Source organism: Pieris rapae, chromosome 24 (assembly GCF_905147795.1).
Source record: "Pieris rapae chromosome 24, ilPieRapa1.1, whole genome shotgun sequence".
NCBI classification, from domain to species: Eukaryota; Metazoa; Arthropoda; class Insecta; order Lepidoptera; family Pieridae; genus Pieris; species Pieris rapae.
In genome coordinates, this window is record NC_059532.1 from 555,458 (window position 1) to 573,621 (window position 18,164).

At 34.2% G+C, this 18,164-nt stretch overlaps 1 protein-coding gene across 1 annotated transcript; it reads left to right on the forward strand.

Annotated features, from left to right (window-relative positions):
• Positions 1-2,283: 2,283 nt before the first annotated feature.
• On the forward strand, positions 2,284-17,642 carry LOC111001772 (serine protease snake). The gene is made up of 11 exons (XM_045633795.1): positions 2,284-2,346; positions 5,717-5,787; positions 6,198-6,298; positions 7,575-7,666; positions 8,608-8,696; positions 9,759-9,904; positions 11,469-11,575; positions 12,886-13,035; positions 13,965-14,097; positions 16,371-16,502; positions 17,417-17,642. The coding sequence occupies exons 2-11, from the start codon at positions 5,727-5,729 to the stop codon at positions 17,582-17,584; spliced, it is 1,179 nt and encodes a 392-aa protein (XP_045489751.1). The 5' UTR covers positions 2,284-2,346; positions 5,717-5,726; the 3' UTR covers positions 17,585-17,642.
• The last annotated feature ends 522 nt before the right edge of the window (positions 17,643-18,164 follow it).

Here is an 18,164-nt window from a genome sequence, read left to right on the forward strand (position 1 = left end):
AGGTGGGTAGGGTCTCGCTACCCCTCTGAATAGCAGAGGGTTTTGAGTGTAGATTCAGCCCCACAGTCCCCGCGTCAAGTTCGATATTCTTGATGCGGGCCTGCATTAGTGCGTTTACACCTCATTAAAAAATTATAATTGATGTATTAGTAGACCAGTTGGGTCATTCAACGAATCCAGACTCGTATGACCCAACTGGTCACACACAAAGCCACTCTACTCGCTCATTTGCCTTTCGTAATGAGATCAACGTGATTAAGATTAAGCTGATAACGATTTAACGACACTACAAAGACTTGTCTTGATTTGTCTTTCTATAGAAATGCCGGCAACGCACTCGAGCCCTGTGGCATTGAGAGTGTCCATGGGCGGCGGTATCGCTTAACATCAGATGAGCCTCCCGTTTACATCATGTTCTAAAAAATATATTTGGGATCAACTTAAAACATTTTTTATGTAGCAATATCGTGAAGGAGAGTGAAGGGGAGAGAAAACGTGCCTCTACAAAAGCGACATCTGAAAAAACACTGTATTAAATTCCGACTAGAAAACACTTGTAAATAACATTTCTTTTGATATATTTTTATGTTTGTTAAACACTCAAACACTCGAATAATCTACTTGGTTTCACAATAAATTAATGATTTAAAAACTCGACAATTTGTTTTTTTATTTTATTAGAAAATAATTTGGAGCCATGACTCCAGACCTCTAAATCTAGAAGGATTCGTTTTGATAAGTTTTTGAGGTTTTTTCGTTATAAACAAATACATAATATGTCAAGATATGCTGCATCAGGAATTAAATAAAACACATTTTAATTCAACCAATCTTGGTCAACTGTAGACTGCAGGCGTTATTAAAAATCATTCACAGTAAATTAGTATAATTACTATATAAATGTTAATTATACAATTCTGTATATTATGTTAGTTCATTATGGAGAACCTTTAGTGTAAAATGTATATCTTATTAATTTACAAAGAGTCACCGCATATATAGTACTACTAGCGGATCCGACAGACGTTGTCCTGTCTATACGTCTTTAATTTGAAAATTTCAAACTTTTTTTAATAAGCTAAAACATTCTGGACCATTTTGATGAAAATTATTATTCACATGTTATGACAATATCTAACGATCCAGCACATGGTCTACAATAACACAATGACAACAAAACTTTTTTTTAATTTGATCGCAGCGCTAACTGTCGGGACAGACTAAAATTAAAATTCGAATATTATTTAAAATTTGACAGTGCGATGGTAGCGCCGTCTGTCGGATACAATGTAAAACATTCCAAAATCAACAACTACTAATTCATTAAAAAAAACATTGTCCAGCGGACAAAATTGTGAATCTAAACCATTCTCGAATCTCCACGAACACACACAAAAAATGTCATCAAAATTGGTCCAGTCGTTTAGGAGGAGTTCAGTCACATACACACGCACACAAGAAATATATATATTAAGATATCTACAGTATATGTTACAAATATGTTATGTTACAATAATAGTATTGATGTTAGAAAAAAAATAGAATAAAGATTACTAGCAAAAAAGCCTATTAGATAACAGATAGGCACTGAAAGATTTCAGACAATTCTGATAATACCTTCGGCATACCTTGCATATTTGCTGAACCTGGAAACCCAGATAAGCCTGGATCGACAGAATGGAGCTGGACCAGATGCATCCAAAACTGTTAAGTATGCCGCCGCAACTGGCGGGAAGCGGCACAGGTTTAGCCAAGACGCAGTCATAGAACACTTTCAATAGAATCTAATTCCTTTAAACTTGACATGTTCCTTCAACAGTTACTCGACCAGTGTGGCCCGCAGGTCAAGAAGAATATCCTTAATTGTAATAACTGTGTTAGCGTTTCGTCGTCCTAGGGATTTTTGTGAAAACTGCAGGTGCTACACTCCTGTATGTCAAAAACGTTTTTGGTTTGACATATAGAAAAAATAAATAAATTGTCATATAGAAGTCGTATTCAGTTAAATTCAGTTAAATTAAAAAGCGCCTGACAAAATTTATTAGCAAAGTCACTCGTTTAATTTTTAAATTAGCGTCTCTGCTTTGTATTGATAAGTATTTTCGAGCCTCACGCGTATGCAAGACTAGTCCAGATAATAAATATTTATACAACGTGGACAAGCTATGTAAATGAAATCTCTAAATAAAATTATTCAAATAAAAAGCGCCTGATATAGTGTATTCGCAAAGTCACTCGCTTATTTTTAAATAATTAATCGTCTCTGTGTTGCATTGATTAGTGTAATCATATCACGCGCGTGTGCAAGACATGTTCAGTTAATAAATATATTGATTTGTTCTTTTGGTAAGTTTATTTATATAATAATACTAATAATAACTTGATTTAATCTAACACTTTAAAATACTGATTTTTTTAATAAATTAACGAGTGGAATAAGCTACATAAGATCTTCTTAGGTGGAACACGTTATCTCGATCTTAGTAAATACGGGTTTGTAATGAAAATTTATTTGTGCGTTTTCATTAATTGAGGACAAAGGTTTCACCCTTGGTGTAGGCCACAGCTAAAATGCTTTGTGATTTATATATTAGATGCCTTTTTAGAAGTGTCGCATTTTAAAAAAGACTCAAGAGTCCTTAATCATAATTTGCATGTCAAATTATGATGACAACTTTTATATTAATGCCAATTAAACTGATATACTCTGACAGAAGCTTGATCTAGCAAGTACATTGCTAGCATTTCAAGAATTGCTCGTTCTTTTGAATACCCTTAGTCGCATCGATTCAGCAATACTTTAGCTGGGTCCACAGTTGTAGTTTCTCCTTCTAACCCGATAAACTTGGTGTGTTATGGTATTTAAGGTGTACCACAACGTTTGAATATCTTTACCTAAGCCACGTCTGATATGAACTACTCTAAAACAGCTCATGGGTTCTTGTACAGTTATCTCTCTCTCTATATATATAGTCTTAAATTTTATGATGAAGAAGAGTTAGCTAATTCAACTGCTGGTGTAAGTATTTTAAATATGTGCGCGAGTCGTGTATTGGGGGCAGCTAGTAATATAAAATATTTATATGACTAGCTGACCCCGCGAACATCATTTCTTACTTTTTCAGTACATACCATCATGGAACATTTTGCTCAGCTATATCAGGGACTGTTCGGTTTTTCGGAATGAAATTTTTTTTATTGTTCTGTGAATCTTTTCTCTATATGATCCTCCGAGTTCACGTTTAACCACTATTTTTTAATTGCTATATATTAAAAATAAAAATATAAAGATTACATGTGTATATGAGATATATTTTGTTTTATAGTATGTTAGCTGTATTTAGCAATAAATAAATAAAATGCATTATTATTTATTACTTTCAATTGGTATAGAAAAACCATTGATTAATTAAAGTATAATTTGCGTGCAAAACGCAAGGTCAATGATACAGACAATAATTTGAGTCCAATTCCGGAAACTTTGGTTCATCTAAAGCCAAGGAGGTCGTAAGTTGCAAGGTCACCGCGGCGAAGACATTGTATTGGCACACTTAATACAAGATAAAATTTATGTTTGTATAAATGCGATAAACTTACTCAAACGGATTTTTGTACAGTTATCAAAGACAGACAGAGCTATATATACATGAGTTCTGACATCTCTAGGCTATTTATCAGAATTTTTATTTATACAAATTTAATAGTTTATAAAAAATCAATTTCTATGTGCATTAGCGAGAGCGCTGTAAAAAAACAATTTTTTCGCGGTCGCGGATGACCCAATATCGCAATCCATTTTTGACCATCTGAGATAGACGTCTTAATGCATATATGTATTGATAAAAGTGTGCCAATAACCAATTGTTGATTGACTGTCGAAACAAGCTATCCATGGTAGGTCGGATCGGTGTATGTGGATAGATCTTTGTATGAAAATGACAGTTCAACTGTGCCAATATCCTATCTTAAGATTTCAACTTTACACCAGTTATTAAAATATTAAAATAATAAAATAAAAAACTAAGATCATTTTCATTCTGAGATTGTGAATTAATTTTTGGGTTCAGGCCTAAAACAATCCTTTAAATCCAAAAATTTCACCTCGATCGGTGCAGAACTTTCCGAGTTTTTGAAGCATAACCAACATAACATTTTTACATATATATAAATATATATATTTAGAAAGTAATAATAATAATTAAGGTCCCTCAAGGCTATGTCCTATCACCAACCCTGTTTCTGCAGGCGAGGCAAACGAGGCAGCCATGCCATTAACACATTTCAGTGTGTGCGTTGCTGTACTCTTTTTTTAAACAATTGAACATCGTATCTGCTAGAGACATTCACCAGAGAGGGTCTAGTGAAATGGACCGTGGAAGACGGGATCAGGATCATCATCAGGATGCGGATGACGTAAGAAGTTAATACAACTCGTTAAAACAATAAAATATGTTTATTTTGGAATATAAGATACAGGTATCACTTATTCCACGGAATTAAATTCAAGCCTGTTGGCATCCCTACTCATCGGCAAAGAAGACAGAGGGTGTAGGCCGAGAGAAAAAGCCGGCGTAAAAAACTCTCGGTACTCTTTTAAAAAAGCAAAACATTAAAACACCGGCTTACAATACTACTATATTTATATTTTTTTTTTAATATTTAAAAGAAATATAGCAAATTAATTAGAAATTTATTAATTTTATTAATTTCTGCCCAGCTAAGTCTGAGGCCCTTTTATCAAGCAGATAATTGTTAACTTTATAGTAAGCCTTTTTACTCAGCTTTTCTTTAATACATTTCTTAAATTTAATAAAAGGCAGAGATAAAAGAGCCTGTGGGATTTTATTAAAGAAGAGTATCCCTTTTCCCAGAAAATAATTATTAACATTAGATAGTCTAGTACGGGGAAATTGCAGCCCGTTTCTATTCGAGTAAACTTATAATTATTTTTGTGTACAAAGATTTTATTTTCATAAATATATTGCAAAAGAAAGGTAAGCATATTCATTTCCTTGAATTTACCTGTACCATGTAAACTCGTTCGAAGCAATATGGCATTAATTACATTAGATTATAAGTAATCTACCAAAGGAATTCAACTTATAATCACAAAATCAAAATAAAACTAAAAATTAACAAATAAAATACTTTTTGTGGATTTGATTGCTTTTTCATTTTAGTTTTACACAAATTCAATTTAGCAAGTTTATCGTTTAGCAGTTTCTTATGGTTTACGTTTGAAATACAATTAATACAGAACCGGTATTATCAAAAGGTCAAGTTGTGTGTTATTAAATCATCTTTAACTATAATCGACGAGTAGATAACCAGAAATGCAATCTTTATTTATTATTGATTAACATTTATTTCCAACACGCAATATAGTACATTATTCATAACATAAATATGTTCTGTCCTTCGACGTCGCAGAAATTTTCTTCCCTTTAGCACTAAATCTTCTTCCTGCTTTTATTGAACTACTCCTACGATTTTTTTTCACCTACTGCATTTATACGGATTTGTGCTTTAATGCAATTCTGAAAGGGAGATAGATACTTTTATCGAGAGGCGGTTAAATAACTTTTGATTGGGACTTTGGAAAATCTTTTGTTCCTACCCACATAACAACTTATTTAAGATATAGCTGATACTGATGATGAGGGGCTTCCGCCCAGATATCTATTGTACAAAAAGGCAAAGATTATTTCTTTTTCAGATCCAACGAAATGCTGATTCATCTGACAATATTGTTCTCACTGTTGGCGTGTACCAAATCTCTAAATGAAGGTAATGTTCTTTATTTTTACTTCATCAACTCTTAGCGTGTTTAGGGCGAACTATAGAAGATAACATGATACTCTTGAATAAATTAACCGACTAGGTATAACATGTATATCACTTTTTCAGATAGATAAATTGAGTTGCGAACTTGGTATTACAAACTTATTTTTTGAAGTGAAACTTCTTTAGGTGTAAAATTACTTACTTAAAAATAGTGTGAATATAGATATTTACAAATGGAGTGATCATATATTGGTACATGATCATCTATTTTGGCTTTTAAGTTTTTAGTATTTTTAGTAATAATTAACTTCCAAATAATTTTCACTTCTGACATGTACTTTGTACGCACGTATGTAAATGTAAAAAATAAAATTTATAACACACGCACTTTTTTGTGGCATTTCTTTTTACAGGAGACAATTGCACCAAAATGGACGGATCTCCTGGAGTCTGCAAGGCAATAAACGACTGTCCATACGCAGAAGATGATTTCAGAAGACATCTTAAACCAATGGTAAATTTTTAATGAAATGTTTAAAATATGTTTCTTAATAAAAAGACGAATTGGTTTTAAAACTAGTTGTTCCATTCGTCAATTCTGTCGTAAAACGATGGTAGCCTAAAGCTATTCTTGAAATATACTTTTTTTTTTATAGAACAGGGGGCAAACGGGCAGGAGGCTCACCTGATGTTAAGTGATACCGTCGCCCATGGACACTCAATGCCAGAGGGCTCGCGAGTGCGTTGCCGGCCTTTTAAGAATTTGTACGCTCTTTTCTTGAAGGACCGTAAGTCGAATTGGTTCGGAAATACTTCAGAAATCTATAAATACACTTTATTAATAATATATTTATAAATTTAAATGCCCTGTACAAAACTGTAGTACATCACTTTGCTCTATTGTTTATTTTTGATTATGCAACGTAAGCGATTTTTTTAAAGTGATTTTTTTATGGGCGTTGGAAAAAAATTACCGTCACATTTTTCGGTTACGCGTCATATTTTTCTTGTCACTACCACACTTAATTCGAAGAGATTCGAAGCCATAAATAACAAAATTATATAATACTAGCAGACTCGGCCAAGCGTTGCTGTGGCTAAGGTTATATTACATAGTAGTAAACTATTCAAAGGAAACGGTAGGAGAACTTTGTGAAACGTTGGTACTTTTAACACAGCACCATGTGATAGAATTGTATGAAATAATAAACAAATAATTTGCAATAAAATAAAATTGCGACTATAATTAAAGATCTAAACTATCCTATCTCTTAAGTTGGTTTAGACTGCTCACGGTGTGCCAATTTAATTTAAAATCGGTTAAGTAGTTCAGGAGTCCATCGCGGACAAACATCGTGACAGGAGATTTATATATATTAAGAGATATTGCCAAACGTTTTTATCTTCTATGTAGGTTCTTTTATCTTCTAATGTTTCTCGACATTATCGCATATAGTCTGTAAGGATATGTGTGTAATGTAATAAATAAATGTTTAAAGACAAGGTCACTATAGGTGAGTATTAGTATTCGTCGTTGGCCAACACTAAGGGCCTGTTTCACAATGTATGGATAAAGTGCCAAATAGCTATGCAACACATAAATTATTCGAAAGATAAAAGTTTCAAATAAGATACTTCGAATTTCATGACGTATAGCGCTATCTGACAGTCGTGAAACGCAAAAATACAATTTATCATACCAATAAGTAACAAATAGCTTATTTGGAACTTATCCGGACATTGTGAAACAGGCCCTAAGAGTAGAGAATGTAAATAAACAAATTTTTCAGACATGCGGTTACACCCAGTTTGATCCAGTCATATGCTGTGGACAATCACTTTTGGTTACCACACCTAAAGTTAGGGGAAGGTTTCGGGGCAGGTGAGTCTAAGACAAGTATATTTATCTATGGTCAAGTATTGACGGATCCTGCCAAAACTGGCAAGGGCATAAAAAGGGAAGAACTGGCAATACTCTTTTAAATCGCCAAGGTTTTAACAAAATGTTTGTAAAACCATCATGCTCCTCATCACGTCATTATACAATCAAGGGCGAATCCAGCCATCATACAAAGTTATTATATTATATTAAATTAATTAAATATTGAAGATATCATACATAAAATCTGGATGGTGACTATATATAAAAATATAATCATTATGTTCAATCAGTGGTCCACCTAAGTCCTGGAACCAGCTAAGGGGGGGAAGGTCATGACCCATAATCCCCCCTGGTTCCGCCGTTGATTACAATTCGGTTCGAATGACCTCCAATAGGCAACGATGGTGGATCGTCGTTAAACGCATCACATCTGCCATTCTATTATCACTAATACACATCACGACCGCTCTGTTAAGAGTGTACCGGATAAGAAGAAGACAATTCCTTTCTGTTTTCTATACAAACATATTTACACGTTTAATGGCATTTAATTTGACGTATAAGGCGCGGAACACAGAAAAGGCGTAAGGTGAAGACGCGGCGCAGGCATCTTGCCGCTTCAAAACGCGTCAATACAAAATGTACGTATTACAATAGGCGCGTAAGTCTAGCGCTGGCCGATACGTGGAGGAATTGCTGCGAATGTGTGCTGTGGTGCGGGGGACGGAATGCGACTGGAGAGCCAATCGACGCTCTTCATTCCGCTAGTCCCCCTCCGGTACCTTATTTTTTACTTCTGCGCAATAACGGTCAGCGCTAGAGTTTCGTGCCGCTACTAATAAGCGTCACGTTGTTAATTATACTCAAGCGCCGCGCCTTCACATGCCTTTTCTGTATGCTTCGCGCCTAAAGTTGAATTGTGACCACATTTTTATATACAGAAAAACAACAACAACAGAGCAACCGAAAGAGATAGAGTTTTCGTTGGAATGCGACAAAGCAGAGAGAAGAGGAAGGAAAGCGTATGATAGTAAGTTTCTAGCGTTCGACTTGTGTAAGCTGTCGATGATGCTTAAAACACGTATTGAGAATATCCATAGCGCTAAATCACCTACATAAGAACATCACACACACCTTCACACAACACAGTTGAAGTATGTAGGTATTGTTTAGTTAAATGTATTTACTCAAATTAAATCAAAATCTCTTGTACTTCTAACTTGTACACTTATGAACGTCAAGAAAAACAAATTAAATTAATTGTAAATTTACATTTAAAACCAGTTCGCAAGTCAAGGGCGTAGAGCGGGTAAGAAGAACTGGCAAGAAACTTTCCGCCACACTTTTCAAACGCCAAGTTTTTAATACAAATTGTTTGAACTGGAGCAAATCAATAATATTTTTTTATTAATCCTTTCGTAAATGTTTGAACTTTTTTGTATATATGTATTGCATCTTTGGCTATGTTTAGTTTTTTTTTATAGAAAAGGAGGCAAACGGGCAGGAGGCTCACCTGATGTTATGTGATACGGCCGCCCATGGACACTCCCAATGCCAGAGGGCTCGCGAGTGCGTTGCCGGCCTTTTAAGAATTGGTACGCTTTTTTCTTGAAGGAAGGAGTCGAATTGGTTCGGAAATACTTCAGTGTTACTGTTACTACATTGATATACATAATATATATACAAATACTAGCTGACCCGGCAAACGTTGTTTTGCCATGTTTTTGAGCCAAAAAATTAAATTTATAATTAACAAAAAAAACATAAGGGATGATTGTAGAGGGATGAAAATTTAGGGTTGCATGTATTTTTGTATGGTGTATCGTAGAAAAATAAAAACGAAAAATTTTGTCTAAAACATAAATTAAAAAATTTAGGGGGATGAAAAACAGATGTTGTTCGATTCTCAGACGTACCCAATACGCACACAAAATTTCATGAGAATCGGTCGAGCCGTTTCGGAGGAGTTCGGTTACTTACCCCGTGACACAAGAATTTTATATATAAGATAAGAATGATTTTTTTCAAATCCGACATTATGCCACGATCATGACGATCAGTATCAAGTAGTTAAATTTAACCTCAATTTCAGAATGCCTTGAATACCAAGAGAAATATGTGTATCCATGCCGTCCTGGACCTACGACTGGTAACCTTAGAGTTGACGAGTGCTCTCGCAAACCAGAACAGCTGGTCACAGGAGGAGAAGATGCGTATGAGGGAGAGTTTCCACATATGGTGAGTTCCTTCCGACTAGAGTCTTTAAAAAGCGACTTAATGCTACTTTTGGAAAAATGTACTATTTATAATTAACAAGTGACCCGCCCCAGTTTCGCACGGGTGCAATGCTGATGAAAAGCAGGTTTTTATTATGTATTGTTATTTTCGTCGCTGGAAAGCTCCGATAATATACGCGATATACCATATATATAGATATAGATATATACCATCACGGACTTTTCTGTAGAGCTTTTCAATGTGTACATAGTACATTCTTTTGATAAAACTCGTAGGGTTCAGCCTGCGTTTGCAATGTAAGCGGAAAAAATGTAATTATTTACGACATCACATTAGAAACCTCAAAAATAACAGTACTTCTCCACTATTTAATGGATGTTATTATACATATAAACCTTTCTCTTGAATCTCACTCTATCTATTAAAAAAAACCGCATCAAAATCCGTTGCGTAGTTTCAAAGATTTAAGCATACAATGGGATATAGGGACAGAGAAAGCGACTTTGTTTTATACTATGTAGTGATGACGATTATTTGTGTGAGACATTGTAATTTATACAAATTTAATAAAGTATGATATATACGATACAGATAATATAAGAATTGACTTTGACTAATAATGTAGAATGTAAATTAAGATAAATTTGCGCGCCATTTTGTGGCAGAATATGCGAACGACTTTTGATTGTACCATCTTAACATTTTTTACCATATTCTTGCAATAAATAATAATTATTATTATTTCTATTCCAAGCGATATCAGTAGTAAAAAAACATGTCTGCAATTCACACGTGGTAGAAGTAAAATCTTCAAAAACAAAGTTTTTACTATTAATATGTACATTAGACTTTTGTGCGTGTAGTAGTGTAAACAATATTATAAATATAAAATTCTTAGGTCCTTCTAACTATACGCTACGCTCTTCCAATAGATGTCTATTGGAAATTCCATCCCACAGCTCTTCCTTCTTAGGCAATTCATTTAGGATTTCCGCCATTAGGCTGTGGAATAAGCTGCCTGAGTCTATACGATTGGCTTCCTCCCTATCGTCTTTTAAAACTCTTCTATATAAATATTTCCTAACCTTATCATATCCTGATCAATCGTGACCTGTGTAATTCTTGTATCTCCTGTTCGTTTTGTAAATTCTCTATTTTTTTGATTTTGTAAGATTAGTTTTAGTTAGTTATTATAATATATATAGTTACTAATAGATTTAGGTTCTATATTTTAATATAAATTTATTTTGTTTTTTATATAACTTCTGCACTTCTTGCACCCATCATTTTTTTAAATTTATTTCTATTCTTACTAGGATTGCCTGTAGAGATCGCTTGTTAGCGATAAGGCCGCCCGTTGCATCCCTTGTAATTTATATATACTGTGTTATTTGTATTTCTTTAGCAACGAAGTGTAAATAAATAAATAAATAAATTAACACGCAAGGAATGAAACTTTTTTATGACCTTATTTTTCGAAAAATTATCTAGTATTTGCAACTTTACAGAAATTTGTTAAATAAACTTAAATTGTGTGTGAAAAAGTGGTGTTTTTAATTTCCAGGCTCTCCTTGGCTATGGTACTGATGAAATAGAATGGATTTGTGGAGGCGTCATAATCAGCGAACGTTATGTGCTCACAGCAGGTCACTGTACGGTCAGCAGATTTTAGTAAGTAAAGCTTTTTGCTGTTTTAACAAATCCAAACAAACACCAGCTTCTCGGCAATAGATGGCGTTGATAACAATTACCATAATTTCATATTACATTAATTCTCTATGGCGTTTACGAAACAAGTGATTTAATAAATCATTAAAACATTTTAATAATTTACTTAAATATTTTGACGAGCTTTATGTGTAATTTTGAGAACACACAAAGCGCTCCTGTAGGCTGTTTTTGAAAATAAATATGAATGTTGTCAGTCAGACCGCAAGGACTGACGCATACGCAGTATGCAAGCAGACTTTATGTATATTAAAATTAATAGGCTGCTTTGTATCTACCCTTTTTTTTTACCATTTGGTCATCATCTACAATTTAAAAACACGATAAAAGGACTGGCTTATTGCTTCTGAGACCTAATACGTAGGTACACATTTCATTCATCACTCACTCACTCACTCACTCATTCACTCTCTCACTCACATGCATACACTTACTCATTCGCTCATATGCAGCCACACACACACTCATGCACTAACGCGAGTTGAAAACTGTTAAAAAACAAAAAGATCATTAAATTATATATATGTATGTATATATGTATTTTAATAAATGTATAATTAAGTTTCTTAGGAAGAGCTTAAAACCCTGACTCAGGTATTTTTTACTCTCACATCTTATACATTGTAATGCATGTGTTTATACACATAACAAGGAAACAGCGTACCAAATCTTGAAGGGCCGCCAACGAACTACGCTCTTTATTTTATAGTATAAACAGAAACTAGCCTACAAATTTGATTATTTAAATGATTCTTTGGGATTGATTTGCTTTAGTTCAATTGGCTACTCGTCCTTACTGTATGACTTAAAACTTGGCAATATAAAAAGTGGAGGGGAGTTTCTTACCAACTGGTAAGAACTCTTCTTGCCCGCTCTACGCCCTTCCGAACTGGTAGTAAATGTAAATTTAAAATTAATTTAAAATATTTTCTAATGACGTGTACTTAGCTATATGGATAAAGTGAGAGTGTCCATGGGCGGCGGTATCACTTAAGATCAGATGAGCCTCCCGCATATTCTCCCCCTGTTCTTTATAAAAAAAAGTAATTTTCAGTTTGAGTAACTGCAGGACCTCCAAAAAGGGAGGTCATCGTACTCCATGGTTACCCATTTTAAGTTGTTAAACAGTTGGAAGTTCATATCCATCAGGAAAAGGAATTAAGAGGAAGAAAGTGTCTTGTCCATCTGGCATTGAAGTTCCATAGGCAGTACAGCATCAGATGAGCCCTCATTTTCATAAATGATGTTTTCAGTGGTCCTGTTACGAAAATCCGAGTTGGTATATTAAAACGAAGTGATGCCGTGGATTCGTCTAAAGAATACAATGTGGTGGCGACCAAGCACCCAGAATACCACCCACCGGTGAAATATCATGATATAGCATTACTGCGGACTGACAGAGAGTAAGTATAGTATTTCCTAATTGACCCCACTTTATTTTCTAGAACATGGGACAAACGGGCAGGAGTCTCTAATATTAAGTGGTACCGACCATGGACACTCTCAATGCCAGAAAGCTCATGACTGCAGCCGGCCTTTTCTAGAAGGATCCTAAGTCAAATTGCTTAGGAAACACTTCAGTGGGAAGCTGGTTCCACATGGTGGTGGTGTCCACGTCAATGCGAATAACTCAAAAATTACCGGATCCATTTTGATACAGCTTACATTATTTGATAGTGTGATTCCTAAGGAAGGTTTTAATATGGTTTTTTGTAAATTGACCGAATTACGAGCTTCGAAGACGCGAAAAATTTGCTAATATCGACCCCGATACAGACATAATGCGACTCAGTGGCGCACAATGCCGAATTATACTGAAGCTTAATTGGAACGTGAATTTGTTTTCAAATGTATCAGCAGATTGCGCTAAGTACAGTGTAATATTTATATTTTTAGCAGTAACAACTTTATTAACTTTGATTATTTCCAAAATTGCTTGCTTGCTGCATCTGTCGCGGGACGAGACGAGTTTCAGGAAACTGACGGCCAACCTCCAGTAATGGAGGGGCACTTGAAGAAGATTTCCAAAATTTACGACGAAACGAAAGCCTTATAAATTTTTCACCAATAAATAATATTACTAACGATAATTTCGATCAATTAAAGAAAAAACACTAGTCAATTTTCTGCATTACTTTTGAGAGTGCTCAATTGTGCGAAGCTTTGCTGTAGTTGGAACATTCAACGTCGAGCATTTAGCCGCATAATGCGCTCTAGTGATGTAATTGCAAAACTACCAAGGACTGTCTGCAATTCAAGTAGTTCTCAATCTCCTATTAGACAGACAAATCTGAGGTCTACCTAAAAAGGTTGTACCACTGTTTTTTTTTAGTATAGAACTTAATAAGTACGTCGTGCCAGCGTGTCTTCATGATGGCGGCGCGTTATTCAACAATAGTGCAATCGTTACCGGTTGGGGAACGACTGTATTTAGAAATATGGATCGCACGGATGTACTCCAAAAGGTATTTAGGTACGCTGCTGATGCGGCAATTTATTAGTCTATATGTCAGTTATTCAAGTAAACTTTTGCATTATTGAACACTGTCTTTATTTATCAGTTTTCATATATATCCCCTAAAAGTATTTTAATAATAAAGAACTTGACAGGAATGGAGGTGGGGGGGAATTATTTCGAATTATGTCTTTACTACTTCTTAACAATTCTTATTTTTAACATTTTATTTTATTTAGGTTTTTATAGATTGCATTACGTACACTGGTAACTTTTAATGTTATTTTTTCTACTTTGTATTTATTAGACATATTTGATATAGACATATTACATTCCTTTTCTTTCTTTTTTTGCGACTGTGGCGCAAACTAGCTGCTGTCGTCTCTGGCAGAATGACCAGCGCTGTGGAACATTCCGCTCTTCAGCATGATGCTGAGCCAGGGCCAATTACAGCTACAGCACCCACGCATTACACATTTGAAACGAACCGAATGGGAAAGGGGATTTTTTTTTAATTTTCTTTTTATTGTTTTTGTTATTTTTCGATATTTATTTTGTGGAAGTTTGATCAACTGACAGCTAACCTAACCCAACCTAACCCAATCCCATCCTCATTATTTTGTATTATATAGTTGGTAGATATGAAATTTAATTTTCTGAAGTTGGCAAGCGTCATTTGTTTTAGCATTAACTTCATTGTACAGCGAGCAAGCAAATAAAAAGCGACAGAAAGAGGCTTCAAAGTATGTTATATCAATTTTTGTTAAGTATTGCGAGTTTTATTAATCAAAACAAGTATTATTATATGATTCAAAAGGTACCTTTTGAAATATTGTTCAAATAAAACGAACATTCTCTGTCAACTCGGACTCAATTTATTAACAACAAAGAACCCAAACCCACTGACAAAACAACAGATTTATTGTTTTATATATCCGAAACTATGTACTTACATTCACACGCACATAAAATTATTATTATGTATGTATTATTTATATTATATTGGACTTAAATAATATTTAATATTTATATCATTTATATACAGGTATAATCTTAATATATATATTTCTTGTGTGCGTGTGTATGTGACTGAACTCCTCCTAAACGACTGGACCGATTTAGACGAAATTTTTTGTGTGTGTTCAAGGGGATCTGGGAATGGTTTAGATTCACAATTTTGTCCGCTGAACAATGTTTTTTTAATTAATTTTCAATTTATTAGTTGTTGTTGATTTTGGAATGTTTTACATTGGATCCGACAGACGGCGCTACCATCGCAGTGTCAAATTTTAAATAATATTCGAATTTTAATTTTAGTCTGTCCCGAAATTTAAAAAAAGTATTGTTATCATTGTGTTATATCGTGTGTGACCATGTGCTGGATCGTTAGATATTGTCATAACATTTGAATAATAATTTTCATGTAAATGGCTTATTAAAAATTGAAATTTTGAAATTAAAGACGTGTAGACAGGACAACGTCTGTCGGATCCGCTAGTATATTAATAGTTTTTTTTTGTAATAAAGTATTTAACACATTCTCCCACACACACACTTACACCCTTTCACCTTACTCACAGGGAGAACACTTGAACACTTCACACCATAATAGAATTACTTGTTAAATAGATTGTAAATTACATCATATAAGTTTCGCCAATGAGTCATGAACTTGATGCTAGAGTTTTTGTCTGATATATTTAAGGGGTTAGGCGCTGTATGCTGAAATACAGGTTCACACCTAATTCAGCCTCAGATAAACCTGATTAATGTAGTGAAATATATAAATAAATAAATTTTGTTTATAATAATCTTAACTTATAACGTAAACAGATGGTTAACTTATACAATATATATAAATAGTAATTAGGTAAATAGAAGTATGAATAATATAGTGGGGATCGCATAACATAACTTATACAAGGTAAAGAAATAGTAATATAACTAGCGCAATTAGATATAAGATTTCCTGTGAAACAAACTTGAAATAAATTATTATTATTATTATAGAATTTAGAGCTATTTATTTTTAGATAAATTAGAGCCGTATCAGCTCAATCAGAAGTTGGTCAATGTTCAAATGAAATTTTTTTTTTTTTATAGAACCGGGGTAAACGGGCAGGAGGCTCACCTGATGTTAAGTGATACCGCCGCCCATGGACACTCTCAATGCCAGAGGGCTCGCGAGTGCGTTGCCGACCTTTTAAGAATTGGTACGCTCTTTTCTTGAAGGACCCTGAGTCGAATTATTAATTAATTACTGAACAGCGATTATCTTTTCAGGCAACGGTGGAGGGATTCGAAAGCGGCGAATGTGAAAGAAAGTTTAAGAACATCCGCCTAATGTCAAAAGGATATAACTCAACAACCCAATTGTGTTATGGGGATCGAGTTTCCAACAAGGACAGTTGTGAGGTACGGCTTTTTTATCTTACAGGAGGCACCCTGGCAGGAGGCTCATCTGATGCTGATACCGCCGCCATGGACACTCGCATGTAGATATAGAGAAATCTCCCTTCTTTACGCAACGCTGAGGGGTTAAATTTATTTCGGCGATTACCTCTACGTCAGCGCAAAATATGTATATCGATACTTTCCGGTTTTATCCCTTAGCGTAAAGAAGGGAGATCTCTCTGCATCTTCTACCGCATTTATTATGGAGAGTGTTCAGAGTTGTTCGGACCAATACCTGTAGCTGAGTTTCATCATCGGACAAGGGAGCATACAAAATAATATCCGAATTACCTTAACGTCCGTCTTAAGGCAGTTTTTGTACCACTATGTTCTACCAGCTACCCACCGAACCTTAGACCTTAGGATCACAAAAGAGAGTACCAATTTTTAAAAGGTCGGCAACGCACTCGCGAGTCCTCTGGTATTGAGTGTCCATGGGCGGCGGTATCACTTTACATCGAGCAAGTCTCCTGCCCATTTCCCCTCTGTTTTATAAAAAAAAAATAACTTTCAAAAGTGCCATTTTAGGTGGTCTAATTGGAATAAATGAATTGATTTGATATGCGCCCATATACACAACACATTGGTTTAATAACTTACTAATAAAGTAAAATTAGGTATTACTTAGTTAAATTGAATAATTTTTATCGATTATTTCTTTTCGTAAATACTTGAACCTTTTTGTATGTATTCCATCTTTGGCTATATCTGTAGTTATATATAATTTATGATAGCTGTAGGATTACAAAATGAAGAAATTGGTTATAATTTTTATTAGTGGTATGCGTGTGACGGATCAGTTGTTATTAATGCCCTAAAAATATTAGAAATATCTAAATTAATTAACGTTCAGAAGAAAAGATATTTTTTTTCAGGGAGACAGCGGTGGACCCCTGCAAGTGAACCACCCAACCGTCCGCTGTATGTACTGGGTCATTGGGATCACCTCTTGGGGCAAATGGTGCGGTATAGCCGGGGAACCGGGCATTTACACCCGGGTGGAATATTACGTGCCCTGGATCGAAGATATTGTTTGGCCTTAGACGTATTACTTATGTATACTGTTACCGATGATTTTTTATACAATTTTGTAATAAAAATTATAACATCAATACTGATTTTTAGTGCTGGCCCTCAGATTTGTTTCATTTGTCAATTCATATTAAATATTTAAGGACCTGGATGACCGAGCTTAGCTCGGTATTTTTTTTTATAAATCGTGATTTTTGGAAATTATATTTAAGTACGAATTACATACTAATAAAATGATGAAATATGAACAATATAGATTATATATAATATATTATTATAAATAAATAAATATATTATTATTATTATTATATGCTGGAATAGCTTTAGTGTTGTGTCGTTTAAAGATATAAGATTATATAATTATAACAATAAATATTATTATATTAAATAGACACGGAAATCTTTGTATATTATTTTGTTATAGTATATTGATTACTTTTTATTTATTTATTTATTTTGGCAAAGGCCTCCCCTTTTCAAGACTATAAGTTAAATAAATACTAACTACATTAAATCTGCGTTCACAATTTTTTCCTTATCAGCGCCATCTCTCCATACTTAAATAATAAATGAAATAGACGCAGACATCTT

Bases quoted from the DNA above. Each gene is read 5' to 3' on its own strand.
- LOC111001772 (XM_045633795.1), top strand. From the start codon at position 5,727: ATGCTGATTCATCTGACAATATTGTTCTCACTGTTGGCGTGTACCAAA. The intron at 7,667-8,607 runs GTGAGTCTAAGA...TTTTATATACAG, and splicing joins AGGGGAAGGTTTCGGGGCAG to AAAAACAACAACAACAGAGC. The intron at 11,576-12,885 runs GTAAGTAAAGCT...TGATGTTTTCAG, and splicing joins TGTACGGTCAGCAGATTTTA to TGGTCCTGTTACGAAAATCC.